Below are 18866 nucleotides of genomic sequence, written 5' to 3' on the forward strand. Positions count from 1 at the left end.
GTAAAGAAAAACAAACTCGTTTCACTCTCAAACTAATTGGGAGAAATAATTATTGAAGAATTTGCAGAGTTTAGATGAGGCTGTTGCAGCTAGCATTTCTGGTTGCTTTAACCTCTGGAATTGGAGCTCTTCTCGTTTACATCACCGGCGTTTCCAATTTCGGTAATCAACTTGTTTGTTTCACTCTGCGCGTTTTCAAATTTTCGATCTGTTTGCAATTGAGTGTGGGAATGTGCGTGCAGATCGGCCGCCTGGTCTTTCCAGTGATGATCTGGAGGCATTGAGATCTTTACAGAGTCATTTCGGCAAGTGTGTGGTCAGTTCCGAGTTGTTTTTGCTCTTTAATTTATATCTGAAGTGAGTGAATGAGTTTGCGTAGTCGTTATTCTGTTTAATTCTAGGTTTTTTTTTGTTGGAGTGTGAATGTATGCATCAAAATTGAATGCTATTGTTTGTGTCAAAACTTTGTTTGAGTTTGAAATACTTGAAATGTTTCGAATCCAAACTGAATTTTACTGAAATTATCAGTTTTTAGATTGTAATTCCAGATAGGTTAAGAGGATGCTGTATAAACAAGGGTTAGAATGTGTTCATTTGAAAGTGGAACAAATGATGGATAATGCCTTTCCTTGCATAATTTCCCTAGTGGTGATAGATTCCAACTAGGTACTGATTTTCTGGTGATAAAAGATCCCATGGAATCACCAATATGATTGAGATTCTTCAGCTAAGATCTACATTTAGTAGTAATTGTTTTGATAATTGTCTGGCGCGGTTGGTTATTTTATCCTGGATTATTAGATGTGTTTTCCATTTGAGAATCCCTCATTGAATTCCTACAAGAATAATGTTTGAGCTTTTACTTGGTATGTTATGTAGTTCATCTGGTGCATTTGATGCCTTGCAGAGTGCAAATGGTTTAGGTTTACAAGCTGTAAGGGGTAGAGATGATTGTGAGGTTTCGCTGCAGTTCCCCAGTGAGACTGTCCCGAAATGGGTACTCTCTTAGTGATTGCTGTATCTTGTAGTCATTGTTTGCTTCAAATTACTTTTAAATTTATTGTTTCCCAACTACAAATTTTAAAAGTGTGAGAGTGAATATTTTCAGCTCCTGGATGCATTTTGTCGTGCTTCCCCAATGATGTTGTTAACTTTTTGAACAGAAAGATCCCAAATCGGGAGAACTTGAAGGCTTGACTTTTGATTTCAATCTTTGCGAAGCAGTGGCTACATGGGAGCAGGTTAGTGTTATTGGTACCGTGCAAGATTTATATTAAATACTCCTCTTCTATTGGGGTTACAGAATGAAGCAACTACTTGTCTCTGAATACGCAGCTTGTGTAACTTTAATATCATTCCATCATTACGAAAAATAATCTTGTATCTGCATTCTGCAATAAACTTTGGGAACTATCTTGTACCATAGTTGATTTATGTTCAGTGAGGGACTTTTGCAGGTGCGGAATAGTACTACTGTTCTGACTCGAGAATACATTGATGCTTTGCCAAATGGATGGAGAGATTATGCTTGGCGGAGGATCAATAAGGGAGCCCTACTGTAAGTAGCTTTGATACATAAGTCCTGCATAAGGATTCCTTATACAAGCTGCAGTCCCACATATGAGGCCCAAGTTATTACTACTGTTGCAAGCTCATATGTGGTAGCAATTTAATATTTTCTTAGGTATTGATTATGATGTTTGTAGTGACTGATGGCTTGGAAGACCAGATTGAACTTTGAAACCTCCAAAATGCTGAAATAAACCATCCCTGTTCTCTTTTACAGCAAGCTTGTTTGTATGTTTTGTTTACCTTACCCCTTTTGTATATACCTTATAATCTATAACTAAAACTTCAATGTATGTTATAGCCACTCTCAACTTATAGATCATGCAATATAGAAGGCTTTTTTGGTCTATCCTTGTATATACTTATTTAGTGAAGCTGTAAAAATTTATTTTGGAGAAACTTCTGGATCTTCTTTTTCTCAAGATAGGGCTATATGGACCAAATTTTGATTTTCTTTGCTGCAGGAATCAATGCGAGAATAAAACTCTGTGCATGGAGAAACTCTCACTGGTGCTTCCGGATAATCCTCCTTATACGCCAAGGCAATTTAGCCGATGTGCTGTCATTGGTAATTCAGGTGATCTTCTAAGAAACAAGTTTGGAGATGAAATAGATAGCTATGATGCTGTTTTCAGAGAGAATGGAGCGCCTATAGAGGTTTGTATACTGTGTAACAGTCTTATCTTACCTAAACAAGCCTTTCTCTTGCCTACAAATTTCTCTTTTGTGCAGAATTTCACAGAATATGTTGGTACGAAAAGCACATTTCGCCTCCTCAACAGGGGTTCTGCAAAAGCTCTTGATAAAGTCGCTGAGTTGTATGGTATGTACACATTTCACATCTTGTGAACTTAATCTCATCAGCAATCATATTAATGATAAAAAATCCACAGACAAGGGAAAGGAGGTCTTGATCGTCAAAACAACAATTCATGATATCATGAACAAGATGATCCGGGTGTGTACTTTTTTGAGTTTTTCCTTCTTGTGTGTTACTTACGTTCTATGAGATCAGCATTTTCCTTTCTCTGACTAAAGAATAGTTTTCCCCTTCCAGTTGCAAGTCCTTGTTGTTTCCCTCAGATCTCTTGTCCGACTATTTCTATAATTAGCCATTTGTGTTTCCTTCAAATAGAATTCAATTTGGAAATATAGACAAATAAACATGCAATACTCTTATTTTTAAGTTTACCTTTTTTGTTTTTTTGTAGGAAGTTCCCATACTAAATCCAGTTTATCTGATGCTAGGAGCATCATTTGGCTCAGCTGCAAAAGGAACCGGGCTAAAGGCTCTTGAATTTGCTCTCTCCATTTGTGACACTGTTGATATGTATGGCTTTACTGTTGATCCTGGTTATAAAGAATGGTACGTATATTGGAATATGTGCTGAACGAGTCACATTTTTATATAATGCTTTACCTAGTAATGGGCCTATTGTTCATCTCAGGACTAGGTATTTTTCAGAATCTCGACAAGGGCATACCCCTCTGCACGGTCGCGCATACTATCAAATGATGGAATGTCTTGGTGTAAGTCGTGTCGATATGCAATGAATGACTATCAGATTTATCATCTTGTAACTAAATATATTACTCATCAAAAATACATACTTTACAAATATTCCCTCACTTAGTTTCAGTACTAAATGCTGTACTTCTATGCTTTGACAGCTTATCAAAATCCACTCTCCAATGCGGTCTGATCCAAATCGGATAGTGAAGTCAGTACCGAGCCGCAGCTTAATTACAGCAGCCCGCATTGCATCAGAGAAGTTGTTGAGGTATTTGCTTGTTACCTTATTATGGCACTATGAATATCTCTAGTTTCTTACGTTCATGTAAATAATTTGTGCTGTGTGACATAAAATTATTGGTGTTATATTAGAACTATGTTTGTTTCATAGGAGAGTTGGAGCCGGATCTTCAGATCCCTTAGCCAAATGCTCCATCATTGCAAAGCAAATAAGGGGCAAGTCGAACCAAGTATTGAGCTCAAGAAAAGCTGCTGTCGAGCATCAAAAATATGTGAAAAATACGAGAATGTATCCTCTGGAACACCATCCTAGGCACGGACAGCTCTGCACCGTTCCATCCAGGTAGTACTTAGAAGAGAAATTGCACAACACTTTTCAACATTGTTGATTGAGATAGAAAAAAAGGCCATCCTTCTTTTAGCTTTTAGAATGATCCTTTGTTCTGTAATGGAAGAGTAATTCATGTCTGTATTGTAGAATAGTCATTTCATTCATGGCGTTGTAATTTTAATTTTGACCTTCATATTTGATTAAGGTAACGATTAAATTAAAGATTTATTAATCCCATATTAACATACTTATCTATTTTACCTGTAAGTTTATGATTCCAAGTTTACAGAAACAAGTTTATTGTTTAGAAACAAATCAATATACATTAGTTTCTTATACACAATAGAGCCGATTTGGACCATTATTATTGGCCACGTCCAACATGATTCAAGAATCAGTCTACTATTCTAGGAACTCATTAATGCATAGTACAAATTATGAAGAACACCAGCTAACAGAATAATACAGTGGATGTGCAGTTTCTCGGCTTCGCTGTTCGTGTCGAGATCCAAAATAACAAAGGAGAACTCTTCATAGCCCTTACAGATAAACGGTTCAGTTCCTCGATCTTTATCCTCCCAACTTAATAGAATCATACTTTTCACCCATAGCGCCTCCTTTTTCTTTCTGGAATTGAATATAACGCAACGTGCTTGTGAAGAATGCATCTGATACAGGATTCACAACTGCATTGTCACTCTGCATCTCGGTTTTAATCAACTCTATTAGGCCTTGAATCACAGAAGCTGTAATCTGAGGATTTCCCTTCTCGAAGAAATATAGATACCTGAAGCATATGGTGAACAAAAAATAAAATGAAAAAAAAGCGTCTTCAGGAAGAAACGGGCATCATATTTAACGTTTATAGTGCAAGACTAAAGAGTTTGACTGACTAACTTGTTAAGTATTTCAACGAAGAGAGTTACAGGTCCACTGCTACCCCTGGTAACATTTGTCATCTGCTGAGCAGCGTTGGCAATCCTTAATGAACGCTTCAAGCAGAGCAGAACCCTATCAAATAGGAAGATCAGCAAGTCATGGGGTGTTGGCTCGATGCATACTGCAGTAGATGGCATGGCTTGCGACTAAACAATTTTTTTTAACAAAATACATTATACCTTTCTCCATCTTTAATGCCATCCTGATCGTCAACCCAGAAAAGATGTGAACACGCATAAACTGCTCTGCACTGATCTGGCTTCTTTAGAAGTTTCGCTGAGTACTGAAAGTAAAAGATAATGAGCCTGGGCTTTAGCCAAAAGATTAATAAAACATTGCACGGAAAGACAATGACATTACCCCTGTGGCTTTATGAGTCAAGGTATCTCTGTTCTCGACACCGAAGACATTCACCCTTTGTAGAGTCCCTATTATTAGGTGTATAGCTGTCACCTGGGCTTTAGAATCCTAGAAATTATAGCATAACATAACACAAGTTACTTAAAAAAATCAATTGCTTGCTCTGAAGAAAGCAATGTAATGTTTTATGAGCTCAACGGATATTGGATACATACCGCTACTTCTTCCTCGTATAAGACAAAGGCCTGTGTGAAAAAATCATAAGCCACCGGCTCAAGGTCGCAATCATTAGCTGCCTGTAAATACAGATGTTCGAAGGAATGCAAAGAAAGAACTCTTATTAGCCGTAGTTGCCTCATCATCCTTAAACAAAAGAAATGAAAATGGAATGCCATTCATACCCTTCCAAAAACAATGTTACTGATTCCTAGTATTACATTTGTGCAAGAATGAATTTTTCAATGTCTCACCGTTTCATGAATGGAAATTGAATCTTGGGACATTTTTGTTAGTTTTGTGCAAGTAATAGTTAGGATATTTTATTATTATTATTATGTATAGTTCAAGACCTCTTTGTTACAATGTAATTGTACCTTGCATTGAACTGTGATTATGTGTAGTTTGTGACATTTCTATTATCAGGTCAATAGTTCGGGTGCTAAACTGTAATTTTTCCTATATGGTTAGGAGAAACTGGGGGAAAAGGATAAGATAGCTGGACAAGAAAAGGATCGAGGGAGGAGTTTCTTTTTAATTAATTGATCAAAACTCAGAAGTTACAGAACATGGATTTTCTATACCTTAATTCAGAAACTTGGGAAGTTATTTAACCACTATAAACTTATACTTATTTTATTGGAGTTATTCATCAAATTATATAAGACAGTTTAACCACATTGATTAGTCACTTGTACATACATATGTGTATACTGGAACCTTAACTTATACTCATAACTAGGAGAGGTTTAATGCAATAATTAGTTAGAACTAGATATCTCCATTTCCTTGGTATGTTTTAATAGACAATTATCCAGTTTTGCGGAAGGAAAACAAACATACTCCAATTCATAGTGTTTTCTATTTTAACTCTTGAGAATATGCTAATACCCAGAATCACTTATCCACCATAAAGTTTTCAGCAGTGCTGTAAAAAGTTTTACCTCTGCACATTGCAAGTACAGCCTTAATGCCAGCTCAGGTGCAGGAACTACGGAAAGAGTCTCAATGATCTACAACAAAAAATACAAATATACTTCTGCTCATCAATAAATATTAAACAATTGATGGGGAGTATAGCAAATAGATATTGTCAAGCACACAGCAAGAGAAGTATCAAACTTGGAAGTTGTAAAATACTGATTATTTTGTGCTTGGTTTTATGACTGTGCAACATGGAGAATATGAATAAACAGTTTTCAACATATAATGCAGTTATTGACATCAAAGAGGGACAATTTTGTCCATGGCAATCTTTCTTAGAAATTTTATCCATTACTGCATCAATATGCTATATCCACAGATGGTTGCGATATACTTGGATGAATAAACTTTACGCATTAGGAATACACAGCAAAAGCTCTTGAAAAATGTACTCATGAAATCAGGATATTAGTGTTCAGTTTCTGAACCAAGATGACTCGCATTCAAAGAGTTTGGAGGTTTGAAAGGTGAAGCTCTTTTACCTGATTAAGGAGCTGAAATATCTTCTTTGGGGTGGCTGGAACTTCCTCTCCACCTACATCTCCATCTTGGCCTTGTAGTCTCCTCACCAACTGAACCAGAAACGCACATCAGAAGTATGAATTTTCTTCTTGTCTCTCATGGTAAAATGAGATATTGCAGCAGGTTGATGCTTAAAGTGACTGCCATGTCCATGATTACTTCTATGCAGATAAGTATTACTGAATACTCAAAACAGGCAGTATGACCATTGTCACTATATTCCAATAAGACATGTTAGAATGACTTACACACTAACATGACTTACATGTCAGCAGTGTAATCAATGTACAATAATCAAATTGAGAGATTTGAAGCCTAAATGTGTCACATGGGAAGTTGGTTGGATTTTTTTGTTGAAAAACATTTTAGATGACAACATAGTACATAAGCAATAAATGATACCATAGAAGTAATTAGTTTCACCCAATAGCCAGATAATTCCAAAAACGGACTATTTGGACACAGCCACACAGGGCAATGTACTAGAAACATTGAGCTATGTAACCAGAGTAAAGGCTAGAAAAATAGTGTAGCATGTTAATTGTTAAGCTTGTAGCTGATATCTGACTACTGAATCTAATATAACTGAGAGAAAAGTGGTATACTAAGAATTTGTTCATTTTGGCATCAGAAGACACTAGTATTTGTTTCGTGCTTTCCAACAAAACACTTTGCACCTTCCCGATACGCTGCTTTCAGGAGTCTCCAGAGAAGTACATTACAAGATTAAATGTACTTATCACAGCTTTTCCCAAGGATCTATCATGTTCTAAAATATCATGCAAATAATTTGCAACAGGAAACAAGGTACCTTGAGAGCAGAGAAAACAAGAGATGGGACTGTGAAGGGTAGGCGTTTTGGACCTCCAGACATTACATGCTTCCACACAGTACATATTATCTGATCAAAACATAAAAAATTACAACTTGCAGCATAAGTACATAATCAGGTATAGCTTGATAGAAGAAAGCTAGAAGAGGCATAAGCCAAAAATTTGATGTGTGCTATACACTGTTTAAAGCAAAGGTTATTTAAGATCATGAATGTCCAGCCCACATACACATACACTCAACACTTGCAGCACACCAGCTCATTGTTATGATGGGCCACATTTGATTTTGAGTCTTCTCCTTAGCCACCTTATATAGTGTACCTAGCACTCAGGACGATTCACTACCCCCCCCCCCCCGGCTAGCCTTATCATTCTTTATGAAAATCTAATGTAGATTCCCTACCTGCACTTTACTCAGGAAACAAGATTATTTTCCGGAAGAAACAAGATGGATTTCTCCAGAAATAAGATGGTATCATGGAGATGAAGCAAAACTAGTCATCCTCCATTTAAGGATCAATCCCTCAAAGTTCCATTTGGATAACCAATTTTAATTGCAAAAGATTGAGGCTTTAAAGTATGCAGCCACTTGTATAAAGATTTCTTGCATCTTCACCATGTAAGAACATATGATCTTAGCATAACTACCAGTAGAATCATCATGAATTACCTTTAACATCTCCTCTGGTTCATCATTATACAACATGTGCATTAGGCATGCAACAGAGTTTTGCTCCTCGTTGAAGTCCTCTTCATCAAGCTATTGGTAAAAACATAAAACAAGATAATATACATGAGTGCAAAATTTGAAGAAAAATATGAACACGAGCAAGGACTAAAAATAAAAATCAGATTTCGCAGAGACATATACGTCATAGAAAAATCATGCAATTCGAGACAGGTTTCTGATGTACCTCATCTGTAGAAATTGCTTCCAAATCCTTTATAAGCCCTTTGATAAGTTCAAATAGTACCTCAACCTGCCAAATAAATTTATTTCCGATTTACGATAAGTCCAAACAAAATTGCAACAGAAATTGAGCCTCAGTATACCTTGTCAGAAGTTGAAACCCAACTTTTGTTTTTCATAATGCTTCGGATGATAACCATCGCCATGACTTTATTTGTTCCAGCATCAAGATGATCCATCACACGAGGATAATTAGAAAGTGTGAGAGCTGTGACAATATCATCATATTTATCAAGCGGAGCACTCAGAAGGGCGACAACTTGTTTTGTTGCTTTACTGTCTTCAAGCTTCGGTTTTCCAGATAATATTTTGACACATGCTCCCTTTCAAAGATCAGATGACAGAAAGTAGTCAAGGTGTTAGTTTTCAGATTATCCCTTTTGCTTATGGAAGTAAATGGACCATGTTCTGATATTCATAGTGTGGACCCCAATCTTACAAAGGGGACGAATATCACTAAGATACAAGGCTTGTGAACAATGTGAATGGACCAATTCTACCTTTTTCCAGTTAGTAAGACATAATATTTTTCATGAATACCAAAAAATGTGGGGTTTTGGAGAAGGAATCGACAAATTACAAGCATATACAGAATTGGCTAAATGCTGACATGAATCTGTATCAGCATCAGCAGCTCAAATAAAGAAGTATACCAGCACTTGATCCACATAATCCAGCCTATCAGGATGTACACGGAGAGTGAAAGTCAGAAGAGAAACATATAAAGAAATTGCTCCAACAACAGGCATATCAACTTGTGCTTCCATGACCTGCATAAGATATCATTCAAGCAATAATTGCATTGTTTTTCCAATTGCATCTTAAACCCAAAATCACTTTTCGATAGCTAAATATAATTTAAGAATCATAACTTCACCTTTCCAATTGCATTGCTCAGCTTCGAAAATGCTTCAACTTGTAAAAATTCTGGTAACAACTATAAGAGGGTCAACAATATGTAAATGATATAATTTGTTTAAGTTCGACTGCAGTGTCAATAACTCACTTCAGGATTCAAGGAAGCATAGTTTGATAACCTCTCCATCAGTTGAGATAAAACTGTTTTCAGGTCAACCGTAGGCTGCAAGTGAAATCAAAGATATAAAAAATTATCAGGAAAAGTTCAATGCAGATATTTTGTTGCAGCAAATGATTGCAAAGTAAAATAGTACTCCCCAACATTAATAAGTAAATACCTAGCAGATATAACAAGCCCATCAACCCCAAGCTTCAGGTGTTCAAGTCAAAACAGAAATTTGCAGTAAATGAATTTCAGCCCTATGGCCGAACACGATACCATCAAATATTCATGATCAGAAGAAGAGTAAAGCCCAGTAACCTTTTTAACAATTGTACTCATGTAGGTATATCAGATTCACTTTGTCAAGGTCCTTTCTTATCCTTGGTAGTTTCAAGGCTATAATCCTCTTTTACTTCAAGTTGTTGCAACTAAACAAAGTAAACATTTTGATTTCCTTCACAAACAACAAGCCTATACTACCTTCTTATACTACACAGCCATCATGATGGCCACAGGCCACCACTTTACCACTGTAAGATCTTCTACTGGTCTGGCAAGTAAGCATCTCCATTTGATTAAAAGGGTCCTCAGAGCAATTTTCCTTTCATTGAGATTTTCAAACAAAGACTATAAGCGGGTGGTGGCCGGGAAGTGCAAACAAGACAAGCTCAAGCTTCTTTCCCAAATTTAGTCTTGACGGCAAAAATAATTTCTTACAAGCCTTGTACATTGATGCACTTTTTCTTTAAACATCTCTGAATCTATGGTGTTTCTTTTTCTCAGTTTTCTACTTTCTAGCATACTCTTTAAGCCTGTGGTTGGGGCAGGGACCCAAATACTCTTCTAGTTTACTATTTTATATAGTACATTGCAAGGTTTATAACTCACTTGAAGTTGGGGGCAGGCACTCAATAACGTCTCAAGAGTCTGCAAGTGGTATTCATCTGGAAATACTTGAATTATGCAGTCCATCAAATAATATTGGGCAAGTTCATCCTTACAATTCACAATCTGCGATAAAAAATTGTAAACCATTTGGCAGAGGAAAGCATATAACAAGTAAGGTCTGCATGAATAGATAAGTATGACCAACCTGCTCCAATACACTAGGAAGAACAGTGTCTCTGTACATTTCAAGGTCAATACCTTCTATCTGACTCAGGACATGTAAATTCTTGCCCACCTAAACACAGAGAGGTGGATGGAAAGACACTCAATGAATTAGAAGCTTAAGATATATGTTTGGATTTGATAACTACTAGGCAGCATTGACATTACCAGATCGCGCAGTTCGTTCCGTTCCTTTTCGAGTTTCTCTTTCTCCCTGTGAGGTCCCTGCAAGCCAGAAACCCCAAAAGAAGGTCTCGACTCAGGATCACCAAAGCTGATATGTGCATCATAAAATATGCCCTTATGTGATATTTCACCTATTGTGCACAGAACTGCTCATATGCCATGTATGTTAAAACTACGAGCTAAACAAGAAATTTGAGAGAATTTCCACAAACCTGGTGCTGCATCCGGACCCAGAGCTTATTCATCTCTGTGAAATTCTGTAGCACAAACTCCACAGCATCCATGACAGTATCACCTTCGCTGTACATAAAATAGAAAATGAAAGTGGACGGCTTACTTCCTAGAGAAAGCAAATATCAAAACACAGAAACTGACTTATTAATATATTTAGAAGAACAACAACTGATGACTTACTACTGCAACTTAATAGCAAATCCTTGCAAATCTACTACTCCTATCTGTTTTTTGCAGGTTTTCTAAACAAAGACTCTAGTGTCTGATTGAAAATACTGTTGCAGCAATGAACTTCTCAATTGAACCACCAACTCTCAGCCACTCCAATTAATGACTATGTGAAATAGCTTTCAATTTCTTTGCATTACTAAACTGTGCCTTGTAAATTTGGAAGAGTCGTTGGTACAAAGGGATTAATTTATTGTTCATAAGCGTGCAAGCAAGCAAGAATGCAAGTTTATAATTAGCATGGATGTATACTAGCAGATACGTTAGACGAACGTTAGTCGTTACATACATCAAAATTCAAATAATCATGCTCCCACTGCAGAGAGCGTTACGATTGTTACAAATAAACACTTTGAGTATATTCACAAGGTCAGATCATCTGAGTGTGCTGTAGCACAAAAGTGTTGTGTTTAAATACATGGAACTCTAGTTCCACAATACCAGAAAACCAATAGCATAAGTTATTAACAACATAGCTTCTCAAGATAAATGAGTGAGCCATTGATTTTACATATAACAAAGAACAAACACAAGAGGCAGTACCAGAGGCCTTTATAGCATGAAAGACAAAGAAGGTGGAACTTTAAAGATGGAAGAAGTAATTGATGACAGGATGCAAACAGCAATATTTCAACAGTTGCAGGATTGGATTTGGGAAGAGAAGTTGGATCAAAACTGTTAATGTAAATTCAAAGTCTTGCAAAAATCATAATTGTTGCAAATTTGCAAGATGAAATAGGAGATTATTGGCCTTACCCTTCATACTCTGAACCAATATCTGGTAGCTTATCTCTACTAACTTGAGCAAGATAACTTCTTAGGAAAAGCCCACGGACGGGATGCTGAACAGCACGGCACATTTCAACAAGATCCCTGAGAATATCCTTAGCCGGAGCCTCTTTTGATTTTATATAAACAGATCCAACTGTGCATAGAAGATACCTACATATTCAAAAAACCAACTAGAATGCATCAACTGAGCCTATAAGATCTAGTTGTTTATCGTCAGTAAGCAAAAAGAAGATTCCATACAATATTTCATATAAATCACTACGGTAACTTTGAAATTCTTGCAGCGATTTTCTTCAGCTGTGTTCAGTCCAAGATAGTAACAATATCTTAAGATAAAACTCCGTACTAAAAATATGCCAACAGAAGAATGGCACATATTTCTTTTTCAGGGGTCACAAGATATGCACGGACATGTAGGAATAAATAAAAGCAAATTTGTTACAACATTTATTTTAAATTGAAACAAAGAGCATGGTTTATCCGGCTTTTGTCTGCCTTCTCATCTATTAGACATCATATGTTGATACCAGTAAAACTATATCAACACGTAGCACTCATATTAGAGAAATGCATAGTATAGCAAGAACCAATTCTGACTCACATTAAATTCTTCTCACATAATGAGACCATAGACAATACACAAAAGGACATCAAATCGGGCAGAATATCAGAAACAAACTTCTGATATAACCAAATAAGCAAACAAAGAGTTGATCACACAGAACTTACAGTCTAGGCAAGATGTTCCCTGCGTGCTGAACAAGCTCGTATAGATCAATCACTGGACAGCCATGCCGATCTTCTTCTTTGAAGAAAATCTCCAATCTCCTCAATTCGTCAAAAGCCCGCATATCTAACACCGGAATGGAAATTCCATAAGATCAAAGAGAATATCACAAAAGGAAGGGAAAGCCTCAGTTTTCATACACAACAGTTAACATGTAGCGATGAATTACTTATAAATGGAACGAAGAACTTTACAGAGCTCATAATATTTGTGCGGCGACAGCCTCGAAGTTCTTAGCTCAGATAACAATTGCGCAGAGTATTTGAGTGCTTCCCGTAGATTATTGGAATCCTAAAATCCAAATCACAATTCAGTTGCTCCAGTTATGAGAATTTAGGGCTGTACATCCCTTTCCCTCAGATTTTTTTTTGGAATTGAAAAACTGACAATAATCATATTGAGATTTACCAAAGCTCGATGCAAGTAGAAGGCGTTGTGCTGAATTCCGGCGATGCCTTCGGCGAGCCATTTCTCCTCGTCTTCGATTCCGTTTGATATCATCATTTCGCCTCTCCCAAACAGGAATCAGATGCAATCGCCAGGCTTGAATCGATTTGAACGTCGAAATTAAAAAAATCCTTTCATAATTGAAATAAATATATTTAAATCACAGCACAGAATGCTGTGCTTAATACGCAAAAGTTAAGGAACAAAACGCAGCCTCCTTTTTCATTCCCTTATTTTAATTTCTTTCTCTCTTTTTACAATATATCAATTCTTGTTTTTACACTTTAATTTACTGAAAAACCTCATAAAATGAGTTCTATAAATATAAGTATCATTCATAAAATAAAATATTTATCTCAAAAGTATGTTATTTCAAAACTGATAACTACATTTAACTAGAGGTGCCCACGGTTCAGGAACCGGCGGTTACGGTTCGGAACCACCGATTCCAGTTTTGGATATTGTAGAACCGGAACCGAACCGCGAGGGTGTTTCGCGGTTACGGTTCCAAAACCATATCAGTTTTAAAATAACATACTTTTGAGATAAATATTTTATTTTATGAATGATACTTATATTTTATAGGACTCATTTTATAATGTTTTTCAGTAAATTAAAGTGTAAAAACAAGAATGATATATTGTAAAAAGAGAGAAAGAAAAGGATGAAACAAGCAATGAAACAATAGGAAGAAGCTAATGAACAAGCAATGAAACAATACAGACTATCAAAACATATATACAGTACAAATTCATAATTTATATACAGTTACAAATTCTCAATGTGGCACCAATACATTGTTGTCTCCAACTTGCCCAAAGAGAAACCACTACAAAAATCTTCGGGCAAAAGAAAATAATACATTTTGATCTATTTTTATCTGCATCACTAAAAATCAAAAAGGGACCGTGAACGGCAGGGCGAACAAGTCAACCTCCGGTATGTATTGTGCGCGTGGCCAAAACGATGAAGTGTTGGAGAACGGTATGCTATCCTCTCTGCAGACCAGTTTCTTTTCAGATACTTCCAATTTACTCTTGCTACCAAAGAGCCAATCTTCATCTTGATTATCATCACCACTGCCGCACATTTGGAGTGGAACCCAGTTCTCCATTAGATTCTGGTAGAGTAGTCCCTCTTTAAGCATTGCAGTCGAAACTGTATTTGATACAGGCAAAGCTTTGGATCCAAAGGGCGAAGTAGCCTTGATCGGATCAGAGGCTACAGGCAGCACTCTAGATTCCACGACATTCTTGATCTGCTTAGAGGCTGCAGAAAATGCTTTGGTTTCAAAGGGGGACGGATTGAGGGGAAGCACTGTTTTATGGTTGGAGGCAACATGAATCCGCTCTCCACCAGTCTTGAGAACAAGGCATTGCTTACCGTTGCTGATTGACCCCGATGTGGAACAAAAGCCTGCACTTCTCTGACTGAGAGAAGCATCATTTTTTATTTGGGGAGGGGCATGTATACTACTGGATGTAGAGCAATGTTTCTGCTCTTCAATTGTTGAAGAATCAGATTGGGTTTGCTTCTTTGTAGACAGCCTTATCCGGATAATCTTGCCTGAATCAAACATCAAAATGTGCATGAGCAAAGAGTCAATTATGTAATATAGCATCACAAAATGTCAAATATGTATGACTAACCATGGCCACGGCTAACATCAACAGGGGAAGGCAGCCTCTTCCTCTTATTACTATTCTCGGTGCTATCAGAGGACGAGCTTGGACCACGCAAGCAAACAGGTTCTGCATGCTCCTCAGTCAGACTGCTCCGTTCCAATTGTACAGAATCATTTTTTCCTTCTTTACCATCTGTACTGAATTTTTCACCAAAATTACCATAGACACTATCAGAATTGCCCTTATTCTGACTTCTCTTGTCTTTCTTTTCTTTCTTGTCTTTCTTCTCTTTCTTCTCCCTTTTCTTCTCTTTCTTCCTCAGTTCCTCAGCTTGAACCTTATGCTTTTGGAGCTTTAAAGCACCAAAATCACACAAATTTAGAATTGATGCCAGGGAAGAGGAGATGCGACATGGCCGAGAAGTTTACACAGCATAATTTCACTTCTTATGCAATCAGTACAAACCAAACATAACACACGAGATGATCACACATCTCAAGCTATACCAGTGACTGCAAACCTAACATTTGATAACTACTTTCCACAACTCCCTAAAAGACATCTCTGAGTGAACAAGATATCTTACGATAAAAAAGGGAAGTTCAAACAGATTCTAGGAGAATAGGCCAAGCAAGCATCAGAGCAAAAAAACAAAATGAAAGACACAAGACTTAGAGCACATAATTCCGTCAAAGCAAATCTGACAACCAATTTATGGACATTAGTCCAAAAGGAAGAGCTAAACTGCACCAAGCAGCTTGTAATTTTGTTTTCAAAAGGTCTATAAAACAAAATTAGTGTATTTTAAAGCCAAATGCATAAAAATACTGCAACACTAACCACCATAGCAACTCAAAAAACATGTTAATAAAATATGTATAGTTTGAACTTGAGAATCATGCGTCACTAAACAGAGAAGAGCATATTTTTGCCTTCTAAATTCTCATAGGTATACAACTTGACAGGTTTCAAGTTTTTATTTACTGATAATACTTCAAATAATCTTGATATTTGATCAAGCTAGCGTAGAAAGATCTACACAGACCAAAAACACATCTATATCACAATCTTGAATAACCGATTCCTAACCAATTACTCTAAACTCCACAATACAATACTTTAATGCACCCCAACAGCTTCCCCAAAGAATATCTAGACACCTTAGACTCGAACACTAAAATACATCCAACTAAAACAACACTTGTTGGTTCAGACTCCGCAAATTATGACACCACAAACTTCACAATTATAAGCACCAAAATAAGCTACTAATCCAATTAAAATTCATCAGTAGCAGACCTAAAATTAAGACAAACTTGATACACATAAATCACGTATTACAGATAGTCACTCCAGATAATTACTTCCTATATTACCAATCCATTTAATATTTTTCAACCCTCCTTTTGAAAATCTTGTAAAGGACAAAGAGGTCCCATGCCCAATTATCAATATAATTTAAAATAAATTCCCAACAAATCTGACTGAACCTCAACACAAAAATCACGGTGCACGAATAAAAACATTTTTAGAATTGGATGGGTAGTCGGAAATCAAACAACGGATCGAAACTGGGACTATTACGATTTGTTCAGAAATTCACGCGTCTGACCCGTACAGAACAAACCACCACAACTCGTTTAATTTAGATCGATGAGTACTCAAGCTCATGAATAAATTAATCAAAGACCTCGGTTCAACCAACCTTAATCGATTCAATCAAGGCATCGTTTCTGGCGCTGCTCAGAGCATACCCCGGAGGTGGGTACGGAAAGCACCGAGACATATTTCGAATCTGAGATTGAATCGAAGATTTACCCGTAAAACAAAAGACAAATCCCACTAAAGGCAGGGGAAATTGGGGTTCTTGTAAAGATCCGATAAAAAGTGGAGCCTAATAATGAATCAGGGCGACGGAGAGGCGCAGATCTCTGCTTGACCTAGGGTTAGGGTTTCGAGAGCGAAAGAGGCAGAGAAATTCCCAAAATATGTATCGTAATCGTTTTTGTGGGTGTAAGGGGTCCTTTTATAGTCGAGGCGTGACCGACTTTGACGGGTTTTTGAAAGTAGCACTTTGGCCCCTGTACTTTTCTCTTATTATGATTTTGACCCCGTGCTTGGGTTTCTTAACGCGGGAGCCAAAATTGGAAATTTTAACTCACCAATTTCGTAACGCGGGAGCCAACATTGGATTTTCGATATTCCATAAATTGATCATGAATTTTTATTAAGTTTCCTAATTAATTATTATTAAGTCATGAATAATATTTTTTTTCACTATTTTAATCTCTCTTACTTTAATCATTTTCTACTTAATTCTTTCTATTTTTTTTCTCTCTTTTACTTTTTAAAGTTTATAGAAAAAAATAATTTTTTATAAAGCTTCGTAATACTCCATCCGTCCACAAAAAATATGACACATTTACCATTTTTGGTCGTCCACAAAAAATAGAGCATATTTATTTATGAAAAATTTTCAACAAATAATAATCCTACACATCATTCCACTAACACTACTTCTCGTTCTATCTTACTTTTTTCCCTTCTCTCTTATATTACCAATTCTACATTAAAACCCGTGTCATACACCAATTGTTCTATTTTTTGTGGACGGAGGAAGTATTAGGTTCTAAATTCTATTATTTATGGAGAATGGGATCTATTTTATTAAATAATTACTAAAAGTAGAAACTAATTATTATTTGTGAACAGTTCAAAATAAAAAATTAAACGAAAAAACAACTGTGAGATGAAGGGAGAGTGCAAAATATTATGCTTAGTTAATGGTATTTTGGTTGGACTCAAATTAAGGATCTGAACTAATATAATGGCCCATCTGAATAATTCAAAACGAAAAAAGAGAAAAGAAAAAAAAAACGTTTATATGAGATGAATTAAGGGAATGTAAATTATTATGCTTAGTTAATGGTATATTAGTTGGGCTCTAATTAAGGGTCTGAAATAATAAATTACCAAACTAATTTAATGGCCCAACTAAAAAATGCATTTAGCCCAATAGCTTATGTGAGATTAAGGGAAAGTGCAAAATATTATGCTTAGTTAATGGTATATTGGTTGGACTCAAATTAAGGGTCTTAACTAATAAATTAACAAACATATAATGGCCCATCCAAATAATTCAAAATGAAAAAAAGAAAAGACCGTTTATGTGAGATGAATTAAGGGAGTGTAAATTATTATGCTTAGTTAATGGTATATTAGTTGGACTCAAATTAAGGGTCTGAAATAATAAATTAACTAACTAATTTAATGGCCCAGCTAAAAAATGCCTTTAGCCCATAGCTTATTTAAAAATGAGATTTGAAACCTGGCAAATTAATAAACAGAAAACCTCCATAAGTGCTAAAGGAATTAAACTTCTAAGAAGTAAGAACTGCTATTCATTTAATTTGGCCCAGTTCATCTTTGTGTGACATCAATTTATATTTACCATATCTTAGCAAATTCAATTCCAAGACTCAAATCAAATAATGGTTTTTAACTAGATTATGCCAATTGCCAAGCATCAAAGTTAAATAAATTATCCTGGGTGTGAGTCGACTAAATTCTAAGCTCAATAATTATTCTAAAATCTACTGAGAAAATTAGGGTATTATCGACACGATCTATATACGTAAATGACAATTTTTATCTTAGTATACTCACATATAAATGAAACTTTCATTCAAGAAATGACACTTTAGTTTAGGGTATTCAGTATAAATGGTACTAGTATACTGTTATGCCATATCATATAGTACTTATTATTCTAGTTGTCTCATAAAATAATGTACACTTTGTCATTTGGATATTCACGTGAGGGCATTAGCAATCGGGGCGGCCGATCCTCAGAGCCGATAGATCGGTCACTCCATCGCCTTCCATGGGTTACCATTGTGGGGAGGGAGCCCATCTCCCTTCCCCTACCGGCTCCGCATCGGCCCGCGATAGGCCTCCAT

At 36.3% G+C, this 18866-nt stretch overlaps 3 protein-coding genes across 5 annotated transcripts; 1 reads left to right on the forward strand and 2 right to left on the reverse strand.

Annotated features, from left to right (window-relative positions):
• On the forward strand, positions 1-3904 carry LOC125221720 (sialyltransferase-like protein 2). Its single transcript, XM_048123934.1, has 12 exons — positions 1-162; positions 243-316; positions 908-997; positions 1164-1241; positions 1458-1558; positions 2034-2226; positions 2302-2392; positions 2463-2527; positions 2781-2935; positions 3018-3099; positions 3241-3350; positions 3474-3904. The coding sequence occupies exons 1-12, from the start codon at positions 75-77 to the stop codon at positions 3667-3669; spliced, it is 1323 nt and encodes a 440-aa protein (XP_047979891.1). The 5' UTR covers positions 1-74; the 3' UTR covers positions 3670-3904.
• A 31-nt stretch (positions 3905-3935) lies between these two features.
• Positions 3936-13409, reverse strand: LOC125221718 (vacuolar protein sorting-associated protein 35B-like). Of its 2 annotated transcripts, XM_048123932.1 has the most exons (22): positions 13244-13409; positions 13030-13126; positions 12778-12901; positions 12013-12198; positions 11007-11094; positions 10777-10833; positions 10592-10681; positions 10387-10509; positions 9484-9558; positions 9355-9414; positions 9131-9247; positions 8561-8800; positions 8422-8487; positions 8178-8267; positions 7486-7575; positions 6635-6724; positions 6113-6181; positions 5168-5248; positions 4953-5060; positions 4772-4875; positions 4551-4664; positions 3936-4440 (listed from the first exon to the last, which is right to left on the reverse strand). In XM_048123932.1, the coding sequence occupies exons 1-22, from the start codon at positions 13337-13339 to the stop codon at positions 4224-4226; spliced, it is 2382 nt and encodes a 793-aa protein (XP_047979889.1). In that variant the 5' UTR covers positions 13340-13409; the 3' UTR covers positions 3936-4223. The 2 variants fall into 2 exon arrangements, with proteins under 2 accessions (XP_047979889.1, XP_047979890.1); XM_048123933.1 differs by lacking the exon at positions 13244-13409 and having other exon boundaries at positions 13005-13126.
• Positions 13410-13981: 572 nt separating this feature from the next.
• Positions 13982-16889, reverse strand: LOC125221842 (ATP-dependent RNA helicase dbp-3-like). Of its 2 annotated transcripts, XM_048124134.1 has the most exons (4): positions 16613-16889; positions 14932-15259; positions 14666-14848; positions 13982-14551 (listed from the first exon to the last, which is right to left on the reverse strand). In XM_048124134.1, exons 1-4 carry the CDS (start codon positions 16691-16693, stop codon positions 14178-14180), a joined length of 966 nt encoding a protein of 321 aa, XP_047980091.1. In that variant the 5' UTR covers positions 16694-16889; the 3' UTR covers positions 13982-14177. The 2 variants fall into 2 exon arrangements, with proteins under 2 accessions (XP_047980091.1, XP_047980090.1); XM_048124133.1 differs by having other exon boundaries at positions 13982-14848.
• Positions 16890-18866: the final 1977 nt, after the last annotated feature.

This window comes from Salvia hispanica, chromosome 4 (genome assembly GCF_023119035.1).
Source record: "Salvia hispanica cultivar TCC Black 2014 chromosome 4, UniMelb_Shisp_WGS_1.0, whole genome shotgun sequence".
NCBI lineage: Eukaryota > Viridiplantae > Streptophyta > Magnoliopsida > Lamiales > Lamiaceae > Salvia > Salvia hispanica.